Raw genomic sequence first — 24,409 nt, forward strand, 5'->3', positions numbered from 1 at the left:
AGCCGATTGACCAGGCCCAGGCAAGTGTTGTGTATGTAGCTCGGCCTCCTCTTGAATGAAGACACTTTGGAAAATCATCCAATGAGCGACGCTAAGAGCTGGGAGCGCGGTCTCAAGGGGGCAGAGAATTTGACTCGGATAATGGGAAGTGGGAGCTGATTGGTCGGACTTTTACCCTACAGACCAGCCCTTTGTGGACCGCAGAGGGCATCCATCAAAAGAACTGCACCAATCAGCGGCGAAACTGCCACCCCTTCACAGAAAAGCCCCGCCCTTCCATATATTTCTCGTGAAGGCAGGCGCGGCCCCTTCGGCTCCGAGCTGACCGAGAGCGGGGCTGAGCCGCCTCGGCTGCGCTGAGGAGGCCTCCACGCAGGACGGCTCCCCCTCCCCGGGCCCCTCTCCTCTTGCCTGCGAGTCCTCTCGCCTCGTAGGCCTCTCGGCTCTGGTATCGTGGGGTGAGGTGAGAGAGAGTAGGCCCGGGGAGGGTGGTCACTACCGAGGAGCCACGGCGCTACCAAGGTGAGCTGGGGCCACTGGGTTGACCTCCGGTGCGCGTGGGGAGCAGGGCTAGAGGCCCGGCGTGAGGCGCGGGGCGAGGGTGGTCCGCGCCCGTTTTTCCTCAGTGAACTCTCGCTGGTGTGAGCACAAGCCCAGGCTAGTCCCAGCCGGGAGGGGCGGAACCCGATCCGTCCTCCTGAGGTGTTTTAGTGGCTTTCTGGCCCAGTTCCAAGACCAATCTGGGGCGAAAGAATTGGACCCCTGAAGTTAGGAGTTTTTCATATGGCCAACCGTAAAGACCCCCTACCTTCCTGCCTCTAAATTGGTGTGCACAGTGCTACACTCTTTAAGTGAATCATCTTGTTCGATCTTCATAGCTATTCAGAGAGACAGATATTGTCACCTTCGTTTTACACATGTAGAAATAAAGCTCATTATTATCGTTCAGTGTTTAAGCACCTACCATACGTGCTGAGCTTTTTACACGATTTCATTTAACTCACACAAATCTGAGGGAGGTAATAACCTTATCCCCATTATACAGACAAGGAACTAAATCAAAGGAATAAGAAACTTGAACAGTTCATCTTAGTATATGGCAGAATACTTACTACCATCCAGTTTTGGTATCCTTTCTTATAGTATCTATTCATGGTCATCTATTGACAGTGAATAATTTGAACAAACACTTCTTGAAGATTTGCATTTTTTTTTTTTTAAGGTATGGTTTCTGCCCTCTCAGAACTTGCAATTTAGGATGTAACCAACTTGTAGAAGAGAAAGAAATAGCAAATAGCACTTTGCAGTGTCCTAGATTTACTAGCCCTATTGGGGGAGAGGATACATATCATAAAGCACATCTTGGCCCAATACAAAGATGGCCAAGGAAAGCAGGAAGGGCTACTCTTACACTCCTTTCTGGGCTTTGTTCTATATATAGATGATAGAGGTACTGACAACAACTGACTCTCAGAAACTGCTACACCAGCTGAATGCCCTGTTGGAACAGGAGTCTAGATGTCAGCCAAAGGTCTGCGGCTTGAGACTAATTGAGTCTGCACACGATAATGGCCTCAGAATGACTGCCAGGCTAAGGGACTTTGAAGTAAAAGATCTTCTTAGTCTAACTCAATTCTTCGGCTTCGACACGGAGACATTTTCTCTAGCTGTGAATTTACTGGACAGATTCCTGTCTAAAATGAAGGTATGTTTAAAACCACATAACCTGAGTATTTCTTAATTTTGCTCAATGTGTTCTAGAGATGGAATTGTCAAACTTTTGGCCGGTATTCATAAACTTGACCTTTTTTATTTTCAGCAAATTGCCAAAACATTATAGTAATTTTGTCTACTATAGCATTAATATGCCTCCTTTCCATAATCAAGAGTAATGCATCATTTATTAAATTCTGAAATGAAAAAGTCTAATATCAAATAATTAATTATAGAGTTTCTCAATGAAAAAAGTTGGCTGTTGTTTTTAAAATACCTTTCTTGATAAATTAGATATGTTCATTCATTTACTGCCGTTTTTAAATGTAAAGAAATTTAGAGGCTAGATTGTGGCTAAGAACCATTATTTATTTCTTAATCGCTACACATGTATAAAATTGTACGTTTTAGCCTTAGTCCTCACCAAGACTTGCTTATGCTTGGCATTTCTAGCTTCAGTGTGCATGCAACAAAGAGAGTGTCTTCTGAATAAGGAGTAATTACTTCCCTATACTAGATAAACAAAACATCTGTGTAGCTTTCAGCGCATAACTTAAAAATACGACTGCTTCTCTGTACAACCATAGTCACTGGAGGAAAATGAGATAATGTGACAATTAAAATGAAACTCATATTTTAGCACTCTACCCAACATAATGCATCATATATAGAAGAAACACAATATTTGAATTGAATGGTTCAAGAAAATTGTTCAACAGACTGATTAAAAAACTCTTTAGACACTTAAATATGTAGGCACTACCTTTGAATCTGCCAGTGTTGCACAAATGAATAATATACAGCCGTCCCTCTAGTATAATAGTCTTATGTGGACATAAGATGGTTGCACTGATAACTATCATATATTGCAAGTCATGATAAGGAAAATAATTACACTATGTCTTTAAAGAGGCATAAATATACTGCTGAAGGGGTTACATGAAGAGGAAAGAGAGCACAGGTATTGGTAAAAGCTTCTTAAAGCTATATTTGAGTTGGAATTTAAGGTCCAAATAGAATTTTGACTGTGCCTCACACTGTAGATACTCAGAAAATTAAATGGAAATGAAAGGTAGTGAGTAGAACTTTATAAGCAGAGTAAACAGTATGTGCTATAATATTTTTAAACTGTTTTACATGTATTACTACAAAGAAAACAACCTGGAAAAAATATAATATCCCAGAAAGAAATTTTGTTAATAAGCCATACAATGTTTCAGTCCTCATATAAGAATTTGACAAGTTAACTTATTTGTTCAAACTAGAACAAAGTGCTTAGGTATAGATCTACAGTAATAAAAAATAGAACTTTTCTATGCCCAGCCAAATACTATACTGACATAGCCCAACTACTCAAAAATTGGTTCCAAGTGGGGTGCATAGTGTTGTAAGGCTACAGTTTGGCATGAGTGGATCTTGTTAAGCCCTTCATATATACCTCAAAGATACATTTTCATAATGATGGGTCTGAGCTCTAGATTATTGTGTTTTGTTAATTGAAATAAGGTAGAGTCATGGGATTATTGTGATTTTTGTCTTTGTTTTTTTAGGTACAGCCCAAGCACCTTGGGTGTGTTGGACTGAGCTGCTTCTATTTAGCTGTAAAATCAGTAGAAGAGGAAAGGAATGTCCCACTGGCAACTGACTTGATCCGAATAAGTCAGTACAGGTTTACTGTTTCAGACTTGATGAGAATGGAAAAGATTGTATTAGAGAAGGTGTGTTGGAAAGTCAAAGCTACTACTGCATTTCAGTTTCTGCAACTCTATTATTCACTCCTTCAAGAGAACTTGCCGTTTGAAAGGTATGTGACTCCTGTATTGAACAAAGAAGATTTGGAAATCAGAATGCAGTTACATGCATTTTGCATAAAATCAATATCTTCATAGAATGCTAATCAAAAAAAGTAAAATGACAGCTGTGGCCCCTTGAACTTTACTGTCCAGCAGAATTGAGAACATTTTCAGTTGGCAGTAGCTTCATGAAGGCTAATTCTTGGGATTAAAGGACCTAGTACTAGATTAGCATATAACACAAATTTATGGAAAAAAAAACTTCAATAGATGCAGATAGATTAAAACTAAAAGAAAATAAAACTTGATATTTGTGGCATGATACCGTCATTTTTTTATTTGTTTGGCCTAAATCATTTAAAACTTATGGTGCCCTTAATAAGTTAATGTCTGATGGAAGGGAAATTCCTTTACTTCACATAATTTACTTTCTAAATGTGCATAAGCTTCACTTGTAAAAATCGACTGCAGTGTTTTCCTTAAAATGTCTTGACTAAATGTGATATTAGCTACATAAAAGTAATCCCATTTTCTTCTTAAAGGAGAAATGGCCTCAATTTTGAAAGACTAGAAGCTCAACTTAAGGCATGTCACTGCAGGATCATATTTTCTAAAGCAAAGGTAAATAGTTTATAAAGATTAAGCCTATTTATATGGAGTTGTTTTTATATTTTGCCCTTACTTTAAATTGATCTCTTTTAGCCATCTGTGTTGGCATTGTCTATCATCGCATTGGAGATCCAAGCACAGATGTGTGGAGAGTTAACAGAAGGAGTAGAATGTCTTCAGAAACATTCCAAGGTATGTCAAGGTCATAACCTAAATCCTATTAACAGCTATAAAGGAAACTAAACCACTTGTGCTATCTTCTGAAGTAAAATATCCTAGGTTTATGTGAAACTTAAGTAACCATCCTCACATTTTTTTCTAATGAGGAAAAGAAGACACATATTAATAGGATTGCATTTACTATTATAGTTAAATATGGTGGAACTTTTATTTTAATTGAGTAACTTTGAAAAATGTATGTATAGGTAAATGGCAGAGATTTGACCTTCTGGCAAGAGCTCGTATCCAAGTGTTTAACTGAATATTCATCAAACAAGTGTTCCAAACCAAATGTTCAGAAGTTGAAATGGATTGTTTCTGGGCGTACTGCACGACAACTGAAGCATAGTTACTACAGAATAACTCACCTTCCAACAATTCCTGAAATGGTTCCTTAATTGGTAAATTTGATTCATTGTTATTCTCCAGATAGAGAAAATTTTCCAGTGCTATAATTTTCTTCTACAATTAAAGAATTAAGATATCTTCAAAATAAACAAAATGGAGTTGGAATAGCAAAGGGGAAAATGATTCCACTGATCTGGTCAGCAAATATTTAAAGGCATTTACTACCTACAAGGTTTAGCACCTTAAGAGTAAGGAATTATCCAACCTCTGATATATAATTAGCTATCTCATTAAATTTTCAGCTTAGAAACAGCATCTTCTTAATAATCTGAATTTTTAAGTAGCACTAAAATTAGGAGTTTTTTGTTTTTGTTTTTTACAAAGTAGAAGAAAGTAAAGTATATTACAGACAGAGTTTTTTTAATTGCACATCATCTTGCTACATGTAGACCCAAGCTCTGGCTCATTTAAAGTTTCACAGCCTAGTAGGATAACAAGATTAAAAGTTTGAACCATATATGAACTAATTTGAGACCATTAAGCTTGTATGAACTTGGATATTGTACTTAAAGAAAAAGTAAGATATAATAGATGGCATCTATATTGGTTGTCATACATATATCATTGCTATAGCACTTGAACTTACTAAAAAGTAGTTACATGCATAAAAAATGTAAACTTGGGCTGGGTGGGGTGTAGTCACAGCTACTCTGGAGGTTGAGTCGGAAGGAGGATCACCTAAGCCCAGGAGGTGAGCCATGATTGGGCACTCCAGCCTGGGCGACAGAGTGAGACTCCAACTAAAATATATGTATATATAAGCTTGGTCATTGCATATATGACATACATTCTTGCTATCTAAATTTCTTAACTCACATTGATGATTTTATCTTATTCTATTTAAGAATTAACATCTATATAATTATGAGTATTAACTATGAACAGTGCAATTTTATTGGCAATTTATCAGACTGACTTCTAATGATAATTTTTGTTTATTTAAATAGGATTACTACAGCAAAAAAACTCTTCTCTGAAGCCTTTCTTCATAACCCTGATCTGTGGATACCATAATGTTATAAAGGATTTAAGCTATGAAGCCTCAAAACATCACTAGTTAGCATGATATTCTCAGACTTGGGAAAACTGCCTCATTATTAATATGCTACAGTGGAAGTATGTTTAGATTTGAATTTATCTGTGAAGCATTCAAATCAAAGCTAAAAGCATAAATGTGAAATGCTAATGATAAGCCTGGGAAGGTATACTGTGAATTTTCATTTCTAACAATGACCTAACTTTATATATTAGATCAATATATTGTATTTAGATGGTATTGAAAATGGTAACCTGCTTAATTTAAATGTTAAGTTATAAGGTTTACATCAGAACAGACATTTCATAAATGCACTTTTAAGGCATAATAAGGGTTAATATTCTAGGCAGTGTAAATGGTTTCTTGGCCCCTGTAATACAAGCAACAGAAAATCCAGAGATGTGGACTTTATTACTATATGGGAATTACACTTAAATTTGAGGACATTTTATACAAAGCAAAAATACAGACCTAGTAAGTTTGGCATATTAAGTTATCCTTAATATTTTTTCTAGAAAACAGGTGACATTTGTATCCATGATAAAAATTTTATACAGAACCTACTGCCTCAATCTAGTCCCATTGAGAAAATTAGTTTCTATTGTATTAGTATTTCAAAATAAAGTATCAATTTGAAAACCTGCTTTAGCCCAGTAAGGTACATTCAGGGTAGACTTAACACTCCAAAAGTTTTTACTAGGAACTGTTTTTTTTATAAAACTGCCACTGCTTCTAATTTAAGAAGAAGAGAATATACTTTCACGAGTGCTCTTACTGTGCCAAAACAAAGTCTTAAGAAAAGTAAGTAGGCACCTTCATCATTACAAGATCACTAAGGTGTAGTGTTCAGGATTCTCAGTGTCAGTCAGTGGCTATAAAGAGAAGAATTACTGTGATAAAGTACTGTAGACAGTTACTCAGTGTAGCCTGAGTCCATACAGAATGGCTGTAACCAATTTTGACATCATGTTATGGATAAGTAAGCTCTAAAAAAATAAGCCAAAGAACCACAGTACATCTCATCCTTAACTTTTGTAAACCATGTTTTATGATCTTTTCAGTTTTCCCAAAGGCTGATAAATTTCAATATTTTGAATATATCAGTGTTAATTTTGAGTTGGCAGAGGTAACCTAACCAACTACTATTATGTTTTGGTCCTAAGGGATATACCTTTCAATAAAGTTGTTGAAATGTAGTCCTTTGCTGGGTGGTTTTGTTTTTTCTTCTGATTCAATTATCTATTTTAGCAATGTAATACACTATAAAAAGCTATCTCAGTATATTCACTTAGCACTATAGTTAGAAGTATGGTAGCAGAAACAATGAAGTCTCTTAATAGTGTGACTATTACCTGACACTTTACTTTCTAATTGTTTTGCAGATAGACATAGGATAATGGCAGTATGCTTAATGTGCATTAAAAGTTGTTTATGCATTATTAATCACTTGTCATTTAGATTCATCGCTGCTATGGATGCTATCCTTAATACATATTTACCCTTAGATTCAGCCCACCTGAAGTTTAGTCCAAGCCCCCTTACCTAAATAAACAATATTTCTGCAGGATTGCTAATGACAGGTAACTGCCCAGCTTATGTTAGCATGCTTGAGTCAACTGGTAATTATTACTGGAACTGAAACAATATGTGATTTTGAACTGTTCATGTTTAATTAAACTAACAAGCCATTAAAGTGGACATTGCAAGGAATTACTGATAAAAAAAAATTTGTTTACAAAAGAAGCCTCCTTTTGCATTTGACTCTCATTAGCTTAATAATCCCTCTGTCACCATATGAGTTTTTTAAAAACTCATACTGAACTTTGAACTTTGTATACATTTCCAGTTATGAGATATCCTATCTATAAAACAATAGGTATTTCTGCCCAGTGAAGTGGCTCATGTCTGTAATCCCAGCACTCTGGCAAGCCAAGGCAAGAGGATTGCTTAAGCCCAGGAGTTCAAGACCAGCCTAGGCAGCACAGCAAAACCTTGTCTCTACAAAACAAAAAAAATCAAAAAACATAGCTGGGCGTGATGGCACATGCCTGTAATCCCAGTTACTTGGGAGGCTGAGGCAGACGAATCCCCTGAGACCAGGAGGTTAAGGCTGTGGTAAGCTTGTTATTGCACTCCAGTCTGGGAGACAGTAAGACCTCAACTCAAAAAAAAAAAAAAAGAGAATCCACCAAGACAATGCTAAACAACATGTAAGCACCTAATATCAGAGCTTAAAAATACATCAAACGAGCCGGGCTCGGTGGCTCAGCCTATAATCCTGCACCTTGGGAGGCTGAGGTGAGTGGATTGCCTGAGCCTGCAGGGTCAAGACCCACCTGGGCAACTTGGTGAGACCTCATCTCTACAATAAATCAAAAAACTAACCAGGCGTGGCAGCGTGCACCTGTAAATTCCAGCTACTTGTAAGGCTGAGGCGGAAGGATCACCGGAGCCCCAGCAGGTTGAGGCTGCGGTGGCCAGGAGCGGCCACTGCACTCCAGTTGGTGACAGAGTGAGACTCCAACTCAAAAAAAAACCCAAAAAAAACCATGAAACGAACTGATGACATTGAAAGGAGAGATGGCTAAATCTTCAATTAAAGTTGGAGACTTAAACAGTCTGCTGTCTATAGTCTATAGAATTACTAGAAAATTAGTGAAGATGTAGAAGGGAATAACACTAATAACCAACTAATCTAATCAACGTGAAATACTTCAACCTAGAACAGCAGAAAAAGCACTCATTTCAACTACACTTGAACAGTTACCAAGATAGATCATATCCTGGGTCTTAAAACAAACCTTAACAAATTTAAGGGTTAAAATCATACAAAATATGTTCTCTAACCATAAATTAGAAATTATCAACAGCAGGAAAATTTCCAAACACTTGGAAGTTAAACAATACACTTCTAAATTCTTGGCTGTAAGGGGAAGTCTCAAAATTAGAAAATATCTTAAACTGAATGGAAATGGAAATATCACAATGTGTGAGATGCAGCTAAAACAGTACTTAGAAATTTATAACATCAACTGTTTTTATTAAATAAGAAAAAGTATGGACTCAATACTCTAAGCTTCCACTTTAAAAAACTAAAGGGAAAAAAGTAAACTAAACCCAGAGTAAGCAGGAGGAAGAAAGAAAGAAAAAAGAAGGGAGAAAATCAATGCAATTGAAAACAAATTTACAATAGAGAAAAAGCAAAACCAAAAAATCCTTTATTCTTTGAAAATAGCAATTAAATTGATAAACCTCCAGTAAGACTGAAAGAAAAAAGAGAGAAATTATCAATCTTTGGAATGAGAAAGAAGATAACAATACAGATTCTGAAGACATTAAAAGGACATTAAAAAATACAATGAATAACTCCATGAATGAGCCAACGTCTTGAAAGGCACAAACTACCAAAACTTAACTAATATGAACTAGATAACCTGAATATGTTCTATAAAACAACTTTTAAAAATTGAATCTATTTTTAAAAACCTATTGGCAAATTCATAAAGCATTTAAAGAAGAATTAACATAAATTCTACAAATCTCAGAAAGGATCACTCGCTTCTCAATTCATTTTATATGGCCAGAATTAACATACTAAATCAAGATAATTAAAGGAAAAAAAATAGTGGATAATATCCAAAATGAACACAGACAAAAACCTTTAATAAATGAATCTAGATAAACTGCATAATATACCATGACCAAATTTGGGATTGGGGGGACACACAAGCTATCTCAAAATTAACTCAATTGTCTGGGCGCAGTGGCCCGCCTGTAGTCCCAGCACTTTGGGAGGCCAAAGCGAGAGAACTGCCTGAGCCCAGGGGTTTGAGACCAGTCTGGGCAACTTGGGTGAGACCTCATCTCTACAATAAATCATAAAAACTAGCCAGGTGTGGTGGCATGCATCTGTAGTTCCAGCGACTTGGAAGGCTGAGGCGGAATGATCACCTAAGCCCAGCAGGTCAAGGCTGCAGTAGCTGTGTGCATGTCACCGCACTCCAGCCTGGGCGACAAGTATGAGACTTTAACATATATATATATCAGCCATATTAACAGGCTAAAGGAAAAAAAATGATCAAACTAATTGATACAGAAAAAGCATGGAAAATTCAACATCCACTCTTGAAAGAAACTCAGCTAACAAAGAATCAATGGATGGAACTTCCTCAATCTGATAAAAGGGATTTATGAAAATCCTACAGCCTGCACAGTAATTAATGGTGAAAGACAATGCTTTCAAAACCCTATAACCCAGAAGGAAACAGGGATGGCCACTTTTTCCACTGTATTGTTTTAGCCAGCACAATCAGGGAGGAAAAATAAAAGGCTTATAAGACTAGGGAGGATAAGATAAAACTTCCTATTTGTGGTTTATATAGAAAAACCCAATAAATCAACAACAAAAAACTTGCAAAGTTAATAATAAAGTTTAGCAAGGTCACAAGATACAAGGTCAACAAACAAAATCAAACATATTTGTATGCACTAGAAATGTGCAACTGGAAATTCAAATTTCAAAAACAATAGCGTTCACAATAGCTCCCCCAAAAATGAACACTTAGGAATAAACTAAGAAAAGATGTAAAGGATCTGTAAGCTGAAAACTACACAAAATGCTGATGACTGAAACCAAAGAGATGCTAAATAGAGAGATACCTCATGTTCATGAATTGAAGGACTCACAAAGTTGCATTAAAAACCCCAGCTGAATTTTTTGTAGACATAGACTAGCTGATTCTAAATTTTATACGGAAAGCAAAAAAAAACTAACACAGTCAAAACAATTTTGAAAAAGCATAAAGTGGAGGAATCAATCATGCAACCCAGTTTTAAGACTTACTATAAAGCTATAATTAAGGAAGGATGGTAATTGTGAAAGGACATACACATAGATCAATGGAATAGTCTAGAAACAGACTCACATAAATAGCAATTGATTTTTGACAAAGGTACAATGACAACTCAGTGGAGAATGGATAGTCTTGTCAACAAAATAATTTGAGATTATTGGACATCTATAGGCAAACAAATAAACCTCTACCTAAACTTAACAGCTTATACAAAAATTAACTTAATATGGATCACACATCTAAACGTAAAACATAAAATTATAAAACTTTTAAAAGGAGAACATTCTCATGCCCTGGAGTTAGGGAAAAGTTCTAAGACATCACACCAAAAGCACAATCTACCAACAGCATGATGAACTAGACTTCATCAAAATTAAAAACTTTCATGCAGGCTGGGTGCGGTAGCTCATGCCTATAATCCTAGCACTTTGGAAGGCTGAGGCAGGAGGATTGCTTGGGTCCAGGAGTTTGAGACTAGCCTGAGCAACATAGTGAGACCTCATCTCTTCAAGAAATAACAAAATTAGTTGAGTATAGTGGCGCACAGCTATAGCCCCAGCTACTCAGGTAACCAAGGCAGGAGATCACTTGAGACCAGGAAGCAAGGGCTACAATTAGGCAGGATCACACCACTGCACTCCAGCCTAAGGGACAGAATGAAACCATCTCCAAACACACACACACACACACACACACACACACACACACACACACACACACACCAACAAATCTTTAATGCTTCAAGATGCCATCAAGAAAGCGATAGGCAAAAATAGAAAAAAAAAATTTTAAAGAGTGAAAGAAACCCACAGATAAGAAGAAATTGTTTACAATTCAAATACCTGATAAGGGACCTATAACCAAAATATATAAAGAACCCTTACACCTCAAAAATAAGACAACCCAGTTAAAAAGTGGGCAAAAGATATGAATAAATGTTGCTCCAATAAAGATAAATGGTCAATGAGAACAAGAAAGAATATGCAACAAGATTAGTTATCAGGGAAATACAAATCAAACTACAAAGAGACACCATTTCATATTGTATCATTTAGAATGGCTATCATTAAGTCAGATAATATGTGTTGACAAGGATGTGGAGAAACTGGAACCTTTATACACTGCTGATGGGATTATAAAATGTTATAGCTGCTTTGTAAAAACAATTTGGCAGTTCCACACAGTTACCATATAACCTAAAAGTTCTACTAGGTAAGAAATAAAAACACATATGCACATGAACACTTGTACACACATTTATGGAACATCATCATCACCAAAAGATGGAAATACTCCAAATGTTCCTCAGTTTACAAACAGATAGTCATACGGCCATACAATGAAATATTATTCAGATATAAAAATCAATGTACTGGTACATGCTAGAATACAGATGAATCTCTAAAGCATGTTAAATGAAAAGAAGCCAGTAACAAAAGACCATATAATATGATTCCATGGTTATGAAATGTGCATTAATGGGGAAATTTGTGAGATGAAAGTAAATTCCTGGCTATGTGGCTGGCACGGGAAAGGAGGAACAGAAATTATAGCAAAGGTTTTTGAGATGAAAATGTTGTAAAACTCACTGGTATGGCTGCATATACGTGTACATACTAAAAACTATTGAATGATACACTTTAAATGGTGAAATGTATGTTATGTAAATTTTGTCTCAATTAAGCTTTTTTAAAAAAAATTACATATGATTCCATTTATACATTGTTGAAAAGACAAAACTATAGAAACAGAGACTAAATCAGTGGTTTCCAGAGTTTAGGGGCTTCGGAGTAGTATGTGACTGAAAGAAAGCATGACAGTTTTCGTGGTGATTTAACTCTATTAAAATTCACCAAACTATACATCAAAAAAGCTAGTTTTACTCTGTTTACTCAAAACTTATTTTTTTAAGTCAGTTTCACTCTGTAACTCAGGCTGGAGTGCAGTGGCACGATCACAGCTACCGCAGCCTCAAATTACTGGGCTCAGGCTATACTTCTGCCTTAGCCTTCTAAGTAGGAGGAACTATAAGCACATGCCACCATGCCTAGGTAATTTATTACAGAGACAAGGTCTCACCAAGTTGCCCAAGTTGGTCTCAAACCCCTAGGCTCAGGCAATCCTTGACCCTGCCTCCCAAAGTGCTGGGATTACATGTGTAAGCCACCACATCCAGCGGTCAAAATATAATTTTTTTTGCGATGGGATCTTACTGTCACCCAGGCGGGAGTGCAGTGGCTCAGTCACGGCTTACCACAGGTTCAACCTCATGGACTCAGGTGATCCTCCTGACTCAGCTTCCCAAGTAGCAGGTACTACAGGCACAGGCCCTTACACCTAGTTAATTTTTCTTTTTCTTTTATTTTTTTGTAACAAGGTCTTACTTTGTTTCCCAGTCTGGTTTTGAACTCCTGGTCTCAAGCAATCCTCCCACCTCAGCCTCCCAGTGCTAGGATTACAGGCATAAAATTCTATATCCAGCAAAACTGTGTTAAATGTCAAAGATAAGCCAATTTATAGTCTCTTCTCCAACAATTCATTCCTAAAATGAGTAATATAAGTATCATAGGGTGGGTGGGCTGCTGTAGTTGGGTGTTAGGGTCAAAGCAGAGTGACAAGGACATCCCTTGCTTAGCACTGCATACTGGAGCCTGAGCAGGAAAGTATTCACTTGGGGAGATGACCTACAATAAAGATCAAATATATTAGGAGAGACCAAAAAAACCCGGAACTTATTTATTTTAAAAAGCATGCAGTCACTTTCAAAGTACTTTCTGTTTGATGCAACACACCTACTGAGATCTTTTTTCTACTGCTCAAAACATTGAACTCATCAATGTTGATGCCTTTCAGTGCTTCTGCCAACTTTTGTTTCACCTCCTCCACATTGGCAAAACATTTCCCTTTGAGGACTTATTTCTTCTGGGGAAATAAAAGAAAGTTGCTCAGAGGGTGGAGCACAGGGGTCCTGCCATTTTGGATCAAAAAACTGCTAAACACACAGCATGGTGTGAGCAGGTGCGTTGTCACGGCGGAAGAACCAGTCACTTGTTTGCCACAACTCAAGATGTTACTTCCACAAATCATTATGCAAACTTTTCAAAACTTCCAGATAAAAACTTTGGTTGACTGATCCAGAGGGACAAATTGCAAGTGTACTGCAAGGGGCCTGCCCTTCAGGACAATTCTGGGTTTTTTTGGGTCCCCCTTTGTCTTAAGGATAATAAGAATCAGGTTTCTCATTGCTGCTGAAGGGAGTTATAAATATGGAAAGGGAGAAAACTAAAGTGAACCCATGGGATTAGAATGTAAAGTTTAAGTGTGAACTCATAGTTATTAACATACAGACATGTAGATTTAAATATAAACATTATATACACACACCAACAGTGATTGCAAATTAGACATAGATCTTAACTTTAATTTTTTTTTTTTTTTGGAGTTGGAGTCTCACTCTGTCGCCCAGACTGGAGTGGAGTAGCCGCTCCCGGCCACCGCAGCCTCAGCCTGCTGGGCTCCGGCGATCCTTCCACCTCAGCCTTCCACGTAGCTGGAACTACAGGCACGTGCTACTATGCCCAGCTAATTTTTTGATTTATTTATTTTATTTATTTATTTATTTTTTGAGTTGGAGTCTCACTCTGTCGCCCAGACTGGAGTGCAGTGGCAGCTCCCAGCCACCGCAGCTTTGACCTGCTGGGCTCCAGCGATCCTTCCGCCACAGCTTTCCGAGTAGCTGGAATTACAGGCATGCTACCAAGCCCAGCTGATTTTTGATTTATTGTAGAGATGAGGTCTCGCTGCCCAGGCGGGTCTCGAACCCGCGGTCTCAGGCAATCCACTCACCTCAGCCTCCCAAAGGCGCGGGATTACAGGCTGAGCCACCAAGCCCGGCTTAACTTTTAAATACCATTACCCACTAAAGAGAACTCAGGTTTTTTGGAAAAATGGCTGATTCTAGGGCTGGGGCAGGGAAAGCATTATGAGCCTGGTATATCTTGGCCAGAGAGTAAGAAATTGTTCAAACAATGATGGAGATATGTCAAAAGGACACAGAAGTCACTTAGAATGGTCTTCTATCAGCTAAATATATAACAATTTTAGGGATCAAAGCAATGAGAATAATAGGTATTTAACCCACTGAATCAAATAGGGAATCCTGAGTTCATATAAATAAAAAGTCTGATAAGGAACAAGGTGGTACTTTAAAACTACCTTTTTCAAAAATAATTTTACATAAAGAGTAACTTTACAGTGAAGTCTGGCAGATAATACCTTAATCAGTGATATAAGTAACACCATCAGATATGGGACAAATTGAAATTATTAATCCATGATAGGATGCAATTGGAACACATTATCATTTCTATCATATTCCTACCAAAGACACATAACCTGAATCTAATCGTGAAGAAACATCAAACCAAACTCAAAATAATGGATTTTCTACAAAACGGGTCTGTAATCCTCAAAAATGCCAAGTTGGGAAAAACAAGGAAAAAATGAGAAAGTGTTTCAGACTGAAGCAAACTAAAGATAGCTGATATCTAAATGGTAGACATGATTCTGACTGGATCCTCTTGCTATAAAGGACATTAATCGGACAGTAAGTTCAATGTGAACAGTGTGAGGGTCTGAGGACTGGATGACAGTAATGAGTCAATGTAAATTTTCTGATTGTAATGGTTACACTATAGCCAATAAGAGAATGTCCTTTGAAGCAAATAGACACTAACATACTCAGAGGTGATGGAGCGTCATGTCCAACTTATTCACAAATGGTTCAGAAAGAAAAAAATTCTCTATACTTCACTTGTAACCTTTCTATGCATTTGAAAGATCAAGTTTTTTCAAGAATTAAACAAGACAAAATATATTATTAACATAAACAGGATTAAAGAAATTTCAATAGACAATCCCTACCTACATGTCTGGATGCTTAAGATCAAAATGATGCCACTAATTTACAATCAGGGGCCTTACTTTGCTTTCTGCCACGAACAAAGGACTCACCCAATTACCACATTCACTTACATGCTTCTCTTCTGTTTTAATCCACAGCTGCTGTTAGATTTTTAATGATTTTTCAACTTCTTGACATAAAGTAATTGCTCAAGGAAAGATCTAATTAAGAAATTTTCATTAACTCTTAAAATTAATTTCCTCAAAATACATTTGTGTTGTGGATTTTTTCTTTTCTTAAAAATTGCTTTCAGTACTATAATTTCCTTGTGTGAATTGGTGTACTTAGACAAAGGGGTACACAATTCCTATTTAGAAAAGTTTATTGAATATCACACTTATCAAAAGAAAAAGTTAACTTTCCTTGAAGGCACCCTTTCATTTCACATGATCTATACCCTAATGACTTTTGTATTAAAAATATTATTAAATATGAAATTAGTAAAATACAGCATATAAACTTCATGCTGAGCAAAAATAAATTCAAAAAAAGTTTACCTATCCATAGAATAGTTCCCATAGCACGTTTCCTATGTAAATCATACTTGAATTCAATTTTCAGAACCTTTTTTAAAATATATTTTGCAATTTGTTAACTGTAAGCAGCCACATTTTTCTTCCATCACATAATCTGTTTCTCTGATTAAGTTGGCAATATCTGCTGGGATCCACAGGATGCAACAAAAAAAAACCCGTGGTTATTTCTCAAGGTTTGAGAAATCTGGTCCACCTTTAGTGTAGTTTCCTGAGATCTCTGCTCCACTGAAGTCAAAACCAGGATTCTAAAAGATATAAATAATAATAATAAAATGTCTAAGAAAAAATATTAAATGAACTGGCAATTGATTTAAAATAAATCTAAATGACCAATAAATAAATGAAAAATTACTAGATGCCATTGTTATCACCAAAATGGAATTTAAAATTAAGAGGTAGTTTTCAACTTTCAGAACTACAAATATTTAGAAAATTGATATATATATTATAGTTTTAACAAGTGTATGGGGAAACATATACTTCAATGACAGCATGTAAACAGATTTTAATAGTCAGTATTTTTTGAGAGCTTGCTATACATCACACTGAGTTCTAAGAGTTACACAAATTTAACCCTCACAACAATCCTGTGAAACCACTACCTTAGGCTTTAATCTTTTTGGTGGAAAATTTCATTTACTCAACATACATCTGTCAAGCTCCTCCTGTTTGGAATACACCGATAGAGGTATGTGGAATTCAAGAGTGAATGAAACAAAGACCCCTGGCTCTCGTGGAACTTACATTCTAGCAAGAGGAGATAAAAAATAAACCATAAATCATCCAGTGCAGAGAACAGCAGTTAACAGAGGAGGGGTTTAGGGAAATAATGGAGTAACCAAGCAGATAGGGCCTTGAAACAGTGATAGAGGAATGAGTTTCAGAGTTCCGAGAGAAGCAACATGATCTAACTGCTATTTTGAGAAGACTGTGTCTAGGATATATGTGGAAGGTAGCTCCAATAAGAGTTCCTAATAAAATAGGGTATGAAAGAAGGATCAGAATAAAGGATGATTTCCAATTTTTTTTAACCTGACCCACCAGTTTCCATCAACTGACATGAGAGGGCTAGAGGCTGACCAAATTTGGGAAAGAAGTTAGGGGTGTTCAATTTGGACATATTGAGTTTGATATGTCTATTAAATAGCCAGGTAGAGATGCTAAATAGACAACTAATACATAGGTCCAAAATTCAGAAGAAAAGTCTAGGCTAGAAATCATTATCACATATGGAGGACCAAAAAAAAAGGGGGTGTGAATTATTTTTTGGAGGGTAGGCCCCTTGTAGGACAGGCTTCCTCTGCTAAGTAAGTGTTCTAGGAATGTACCAACTAGCATCATTGTGACAAGCTGCGTTTGGTTTCAGTGAATTTTGTTTTTGAAGATTCAGCACATTTGCCCACTTCATGATAGGTGATTTATAAGTGTACCTGCCCACACCACACTGAGTGTTCAGTAGTTTTTGACCAAAAACAACATGACTCCTCTCACCCCATTCATGGGATCTCACCCCGAGCAACTTTTTTTTTTTGTTTCTCTGGTTGAAAAAGTCCTCAAATAAAAACGTTTTGCCGAATGGAGGCAGTGAAACAAAAAAATGGCAGAAGCACTAAAAGGCATCAAAATTGACTAGTTCAAAAACTGTTTTGAGCAGTGGAAAAAGCATCTTAATAGGTGTACCATATCAGAGAGTATGTTGAAGGTGACTGAAATTTAAACATTTAATACACAATTTTTAAAAAATAAATTCTGAGTTTTTTGGGGTCCCCCTCTTAGATATGCACGATTCATCAAAATTTTAAAAGTGCTTTGATCCAGTAATTCTGCTCCTAAATATTTATATTTAAAATATCTATCTGGGAATATCTAAGTAATTTCACAGAAGTGAAAGCACAGCTTTATTTAAAATGAAGAAATCTAAATCATATCAAAGACAAAACTAGAGATTCTCTGAAGCAGTTAAAAGGAATGAATATTACACCTACACACTAGCAGGAAAAGAGACCGAAGGCATACTATTAAACGAAAGAGCAACATGAAAAACAATACAGAGTGTGATTCTACATTTGTGTTAAACACAAAACAAAAAAGCCAGTATATGAGATGAAAATGAGATAGGTACATGGAATGGGGAAAATGGTGGTAAAAGGGCCTTTTACTTTTTACACTATGTAAGCCTATATTCAATTTTTCTAAGAGTTTATTCATGCTTTACTGATATACATTAATTGAATTTAAACTTGGAAATCATATCAATACAAATAAATTCCTCTCAAGAAAATTCAAAAAATATTGACTCTATGATGTTTAGATATTTAACTACACATATTCACACATTTCAAGTGACTTACCTCTTTTTGGAACCTCTCTAATGTAAGCTTTCGCTGCATTTGGTCTTGTACCCAAGGATCAGCTGCATATTCAGATTCCAGAAGAGAAGGCCAACAATTTGCTGCATCTCTCTTTGTCTTTGTAAGAACAATACGAACCATTTTTCTGTCCTCTAAAAAAAAAAAATCACAAATAAAAAAATTAGAGTTCATCACTAAATTTTATATTTTTCAAAAATCATTAGGTAAACTTTTTTTAGGAAATCTTGACATCCAACTGTTTTCAACATATTTCTATCAGTATCTTTCAAAGGTGCAAAGCCTAAAAGGACCTAATGCAAAAGAGAAAAAGATACCAAATTCTAATACAAAATTGATTTTAAAAAAGATTCTATGAATTATAATAGTTACCCTTACCCAAAGTCCACGTTCCCTCATCAGCTATAGTAGAATCAAAGAGTTTGCCCTGAAAAAGAAACATACAAAGTACTAAAAATATAGCATTTCATTACTTTTATGCAGCTGTCAAGATTAAGACTTACCTAATTTTCGACCTAATCCATACCTTACACCATTTCACCACATTTGTAAGTGCTCAATCCTGAATGTCCTCCAAGCAAGTGAAACAGAGCCTAGTTTACACTGCATGACAAAGAACACAGGGCTCTCTTAAAAAAAGATCAAGGTTCCTTAATTTTTAGATGTAGAAATTCTGATCACTGATTGGCCAAATGTGAAATATCTGAAATGCTTTAATTCTACAAATTAAAATGAACTGCAAGAAGGGACTGCCTGCAAAACCAAGAAATGCTGATATTTATGTATGTATTTATTCATTGTCAGAGTCTAACACCCAGGCTATAGTCCGATGGCATGATCAAGGCTCATTGCAGCCTGGATCTCTTGGACTCAAGTGATCCCTTCAAATAGCTAGGACTACAAGCTCATGCCACCACGCTTGGCTAATTTTTTGATATTTCTGTAGAGACGAGGTCTTGCTATGTTGCCCCGTCTGGTGAAATGCTGTCTTTTAATGTAAACTGAAAAAAACTGGTTCAATCTCTTTGTTGGGCAATCGGCATTTTAAAAACTTTAAAGCACATACTGTAGAAGTGATGTTGGATTAGATCTGATGTCATATTAGACCTGATGTCAAATTAGACCTGATTTCACAAACTCTTGTTTTAAGCAAAATAAAAATTTAAGAGAATGCATACATTCAAACCCATTTTAGTTTGTTGCCAAATTTAAGTTATAGAAAATGAAATTAAGTTTACTAAAAAATCACACATTTTAAAATAAGTCAGTACTATTAAAAAAAATCCTAGCCGGGTTCGGTGGCTCAGTCTGTAATCCCGCACCTTTGGGAGGCTGAGGTGAGTGGATTGCCTGAGCCCGCGGGTTCGAGACCCGCCTGGGCAGAGAGACCTCATCTCTACAATAAATCAAAAAATCAGCTGGGCGTGGTAGCGCACGCCTGTAGTTCCAGCTTCTTGGAAGGCTGTGGCGGAAGGATCGCCGGAGCCCAGCAGGTCGAGGCTGCGGCGGCCGGGAGCGGCCACTGCACTCCAGTCTGGGCGACCGAGTGAGACTCCAATTCACACACACACAAAAAATCCTACTGGTCTATCAATACATCTAAAATCCCAGCGCTACTGCCAAATTCCCAAAGTTATTACAATTACTAAAGTAAGTTAAATTGTCATCTTAAACCATTGTTCAGGAAACTATGAATTGTACAACTATTCAGAAGTTATTAGATCCAAGTTGACATAAACCAATGTCTTTCACGTGAATCTTGAGGCACTCAGAGCACTTCTATATACAGTAACATCTAACAAGTACTACGAGCTTATTACATACCAGGTACTACTCCAAGTTCTTCATACATATGAATAGCATGTTATGCTCAAAACAATCCTTGGGAATGAGTAAGGCTTACAGACACTGAACAAACTCTTGCCCAAGTTTACAAAACAGACAACAGGTTGTAGCCAGGTATCCCAAGGAGTCTCCCTTCACCATTACATTACACTGCCATCAAACATCCTGGACATCTAATCTAAAAACAAAATCTAATTTCAATCAAATTTAACTCTAGGCTTAGCAAGAAAATAGCGGGTTCCAGATTCAAAGAACACTGACGAAAATAAATAAAAGGGGTACTATAATTATTTTCTTCACACACCCTTTCACCACCTGCTTGACCACTACACAGGCAGGATTTTTCTAATTTACAACGAGCAAATAAATCACCTGACATCATCTCTGAATCTTCACCCCGTTATCTGTTCTCTACTTTCTGTTCCATGCTTTCCTATCTCAGCCCACATGTTTCTTAATTATGGCTCGCTACAAGAAGAGTGCAGATTCTCTTGAGTGCAGGAACCTTCTTGGTCTCGCTGCACTCCTTGGCACACGGATCAGGGCCCGGAAGAAGGCGTATGTAACATCAATATTTGTTCCTTTAGCAACCTAGTTAACTTGTTCCCAGCTGAAGACCCTCAAAGAAACAGAAGCAGCAGCCTGACTTGGTTTGAAAATAAAGCAGAAAAACGAGCTCCTGAAATTTCTCCAACTAGGGACGTGCCCTGAGGATGGAAGCTCCAGCCAGGCCAATGTTCTGCTCTCTCTTTCAGCCCAAAGGGTGTCATCCCATGGAAACAATGAACTTTAGGACTCGGGGATGTGGGGAGGTCGGGAAGAAGAAACTGAACACAAGCCCCGACCTGCCGCTACCTTGAGGATCTCGCGGCCACCCACGGCCAGCGCCACATGCCGGCTCTGCAGGCCACACTGGATATCCTGGGCGCGAGTCCCCGGAGGCACCTGAACTTCAATGAACACCTCCTCCAGGGTCTGGTACCACTGGCCCCACGGGGTCCCGCATGGAACCACGCCGCTGCGCTCCTCAAAGGGCGCCGACATAGTCCAGCGGCCTCCGGGCAGCAGCCGCCCCGAAAGAGCCCAGCGCACGCGCGGAACCCCTACGCTCGGGCTGCGCCTCGGCCCCTTTGCTCCGGTCGATGCACATGCGCAGAGACGCCAAGCTGGTGGCCCCGTGCGCGTGCTCGTTTTTCCGTTTCAGTGGCCACTGGCAGGACTGGATTTGAAAGAACTGCAATCCAGAGAACTTTACACCTAAAGAACGATTGGAGATGATTAGAACCAATGAAGCAGGTAGTCACTATGCTGTCACCTCTAAGACGCCAAAACGCAGACTTCCAAATTTCTCAGCGCGCTTGCGCAATTGCTTCTAAAGCGTAGGTTACAAATTGACTAACGCCGGAAAAGATAGGGCGGATGGGCGGGGTAGCGAACAGTAACGGTCTTCTATTGGCTGTCAGCTTAAACATACGAGCCACCTAATTGGACACAGCTAGAAACGTCATGTTCTTTGGCGTTGCTGTGCGTGATTGGTGGGTATCGGTGGGTACCATGGTTTTCGCTTTCCAATTGGCTGACGCCGGGGTGGGCGGGTCATAGGGGATTTGAATTGTAATCCGGTGGCAGTAATCGTAATCGTCCGTAGGCAGTTGCCGAGCGGTGGTGTGTTTGGACCTTTTGGTCAGCATGTCGTTTCCTAAGGCGCCCCTGAAACGATTCAATGATCCTTCTGGTACGTAAGGAGGAAGGAGCTGGGGGACGGGAAACGCTCTAACATCTCTCACCCCTCTCGGTTCCCATCTTGGGAGGCAAGCAGGCAGCGATTTTAGGGCCGGGGTGGGGATCGCTCTATCGACTCATTTTTCTCAAATATATACTAAACCTCTACTACACGCCAAGTGCTGTTCAGGTTGCTAAGGATACAGCAGTGAGTGAATCCGTCCCTGCCCCGTGGGGCTTACATTCAAGTGGGACATACTGCCAATAAACAGTTCGCGGTATGGAGGAACTAAAGCCGATGAAGGGAATAGGGACGAGGAGGCAGTGGGAGATATTTGATCGTTAAGTCCGAGAAGGCCTCACGAATAAGAACGTTCGGGTATTACTTTTCGTCTGAGCTGATGGGATTTCTTTTGCCTATTAATTTTGGGCATAAGAGAAGGAGGATTTATGGCAGTTTATGGGGGTAAGATTATAGCAGTAGCACTTACTAAAAACACTATAAATGAAGTTATAGCGGCTGATGTTGACCACTTACCTTGAACCTCAGCACTATACTAAGACTTTATATCCATGACCACTTCTTTTCCAATCCTCCACCAACTCTAAGAAATAATCCTATTATTCATTATCTTATTGATAGACTAGGACTTAAATTTGTTCAGTGCTACACAACCTAACTGATGGAACAGGGTTATGAACCCAGGCCTCAGTGAATCCATCAAGTACCTTTTTTTTTTTAATTAATGAAGACCAAGTCTCACTGTTTTGCCCGGGCTTGTCTGAATTCCTGGCCTCAAGCAATCCTCCTGCCTCAGCCTCCCAAAGTGTTGGGACTGCAGGCATGAGTCACTGCACATGGCCTCCGTCATGTGCTCTTAAACACTGCAATGCACAAGCATAATAACCAGGAATCCTTAGATGGTGGTTGATAGGCACTTATCATTTAAGACGCTAACTGTTTTCTGGGACTGGGCTAACATTTTCTCTACTAGATTCTGTTAATTCCTTCCAAAAGGCAGGTGACAAAGGTATTGATATTGTCCTCATTTTACAGATGAGAAAACTGAGGGGTTTTGTAACTATTGAGCAATTAGTAAGTGGTAATACTGAGTATCAAAGTCCATGATTTATCCATTGTAATTCACTAATGGCCACTTATTACAGCTGTAATTTCTGTCAGCCAACATGTGAATGAAAATGTACACCACTGCTCATAAAGGCCAAGCAAGCAAGTGGATCAGCACAAGGCTTATTTACTTAATTAAAAGACTCAAGGACCATATTATTTCCTAAGTATTCCAAGAATAGGCCACTGCTCACGCCTGTAATCCCAGCACTTTGAGAGGCCAAGGCCAGAGGACTGTTTGAGCCCAGCAGATCGAGACCATCCTGGGAAACATAGCAAGACCTCGTCTCTACAAAAAATTTTTAAAAATAACCAGGTGTGATGGTGCATGACAGTAGTCCCAACTATTCAGAAGCTGAGGTGGAAGGATCGCCTGAGTCCAGAAGGTTGAGGCTGTGGTGAGCTATGATCATGCCACTGTACTCCAATCTGGACAACAGAGTGAGACCCGACAAAAACAAAACAAAACAAGGAGTGTTTGTTTTGTTTTGTTTTTGCATTATAATAGATTAAACTGGCTCTACAAATGATATAGTATTTCAGGCTTACAGTTTCAAGAATAACATTTGATGTTTAATATGTATGAGACACTGGTGATTTCTCATATTATTCCAGTAGTCATCCTCACAACCATATTGTCAAGTAGGTACTGTTTTTTATTCCTGTTCGTTGATGAAGAATCTGATCCTTATTGAAGTGACTTTCTAGAAGTCTTAAAACTAGACTGGAAAAGTAGAGAGAGTATAATGTTCTTATTCATCTTCTTCCTCCTATATCTACAAAGTATCAGACACATAACAATGTCTGTTGGTTGGCAGACACAGATGGATTTGGACCCTGATCTGACTGATTACAAAATCCTATTCATACCATTCCTACATCCCAACATACTCTCTGTATTTTCTATGCTGCTGAACTCAACCCTGAGTTAAATACTTAGGACACAGACATAATTAAGATATTCTCTAAATTCAACCCGTTTTGTCTGTTGTGGGAGATGGATAAGCCATTACAAAACTGAGAAGTTTTGTGGTAGGAACAGTATGCATAAGCTGCTTTGACTTTTCTAGTCTTATTTGGGGATTCAGAAAAAACTAGAAGAGATGACATCTGGGCTGAGATCTGAAGGATAAATGAGAGTTAACCAGGCAAAAGGGGAGATAGTCTGTCCATTCTAGGTGGCAGAAATAGAAAACAGAAGTCTGAAAGTAACG

The 24,409-nt window shown here is 38.0% G+C and overlaps 3 protein-coding genes across 4 annotated transcripts in view; 2 read left to right on the forward strand and 1 right to left on the reverse strand.

The window, feature by feature from the left end:
* Window positions 1-278: 278 nt before the first annotated feature.
* Window positions 279-6,974, forward strand: CCNG1 (cyclin G1). Of its 2 annotated transcripts, none has more exons than XM_008073598.2 (7): window positions 279-522; window positions 1,442-1,705; window positions 3,264-3,517; window positions 4,049-4,127; window positions 4,209-4,307; window positions 4,541-4,735; window positions 5,690-6,974. In XM_008073598.2, exons 2-6 carry the CDS (start codon window positions 1,442-1,444, stop codon window positions 4,730-4,732), a joined length of 888 nt encoding a protein of 295 aa, XP_008071789.1. In that variant the 5' UTR covers window positions 279-522; the 3' UTR covers window positions 4,733-4,735; window positions 5,690-6,974. The 2 variants fall into 2 exon arrangements, with proteins under 2 accessions (XP_008071789.1, XP_021562403.1); XM_021706728.1 differs by having other exon boundaries at window positions 4,052-4,127.
* Window positions 6,975-15,898: 8,924 nt separating this feature from the next.
* Window positions 15,899-21,474, reverse strand: NUDCD2 (NudC domain containing 2). Its single transcript, XM_008073599.1, has 4 exons — window positions 21,200-21,474; window positions 18,878-18,926; window positions 18,482-18,633; window positions 15,899-16,375 (listed from the first exon to the last, which is right to left on the reverse strand). Exons 1-4 carry the CDS (start codon window positions 21,386-21,388, stop codon window positions 16,292-16,294), a joined length of 474 nt encoding a protein of 157 aa, XP_008071790.1. The 5' UTR covers window positions 21,389-21,474; the 3' UTR covers window positions 15,899-16,291.
* A 543-nt stretch (window positions 21,475-22,017) lies between these two features.
* The window catches only part of HMMR (hyaluronan mediated motility receptor), a 28,786-nt gene continuing 26,394 nt past the window's right edge, over window positions 22,018-24,409 (forward strand). The window contains exon 1 of the mRNA XM_021706730.1: window positions 22,018-22,079. Coding sequence (XP_021562405.1) covers window positions 22,034-22,079 — 46 coding nt within the window. The 5' untranslated portion in view covers window positions 22,018-22,033. The remainder of the gene's footprint in view (window positions 22,080-24,409) is intronic.

Source organism: Carlito syrichta, unplaced genomic scaffold (assembly GCF_000164805.1).
Source record: "Carlito syrichta isolate Samal-C Ts95f unplaced genomic scaffold, Tarsius_syrichta-2.0.1 Scaffold315958, whole genome shotgun sequence".
Classification (NCBI taxonomy): domain Eukaryota; kingdom Metazoa; phylum Chordata; class Mammalia; order Primates; family Tarsiidae; genus Carlito; species Carlito syrichta.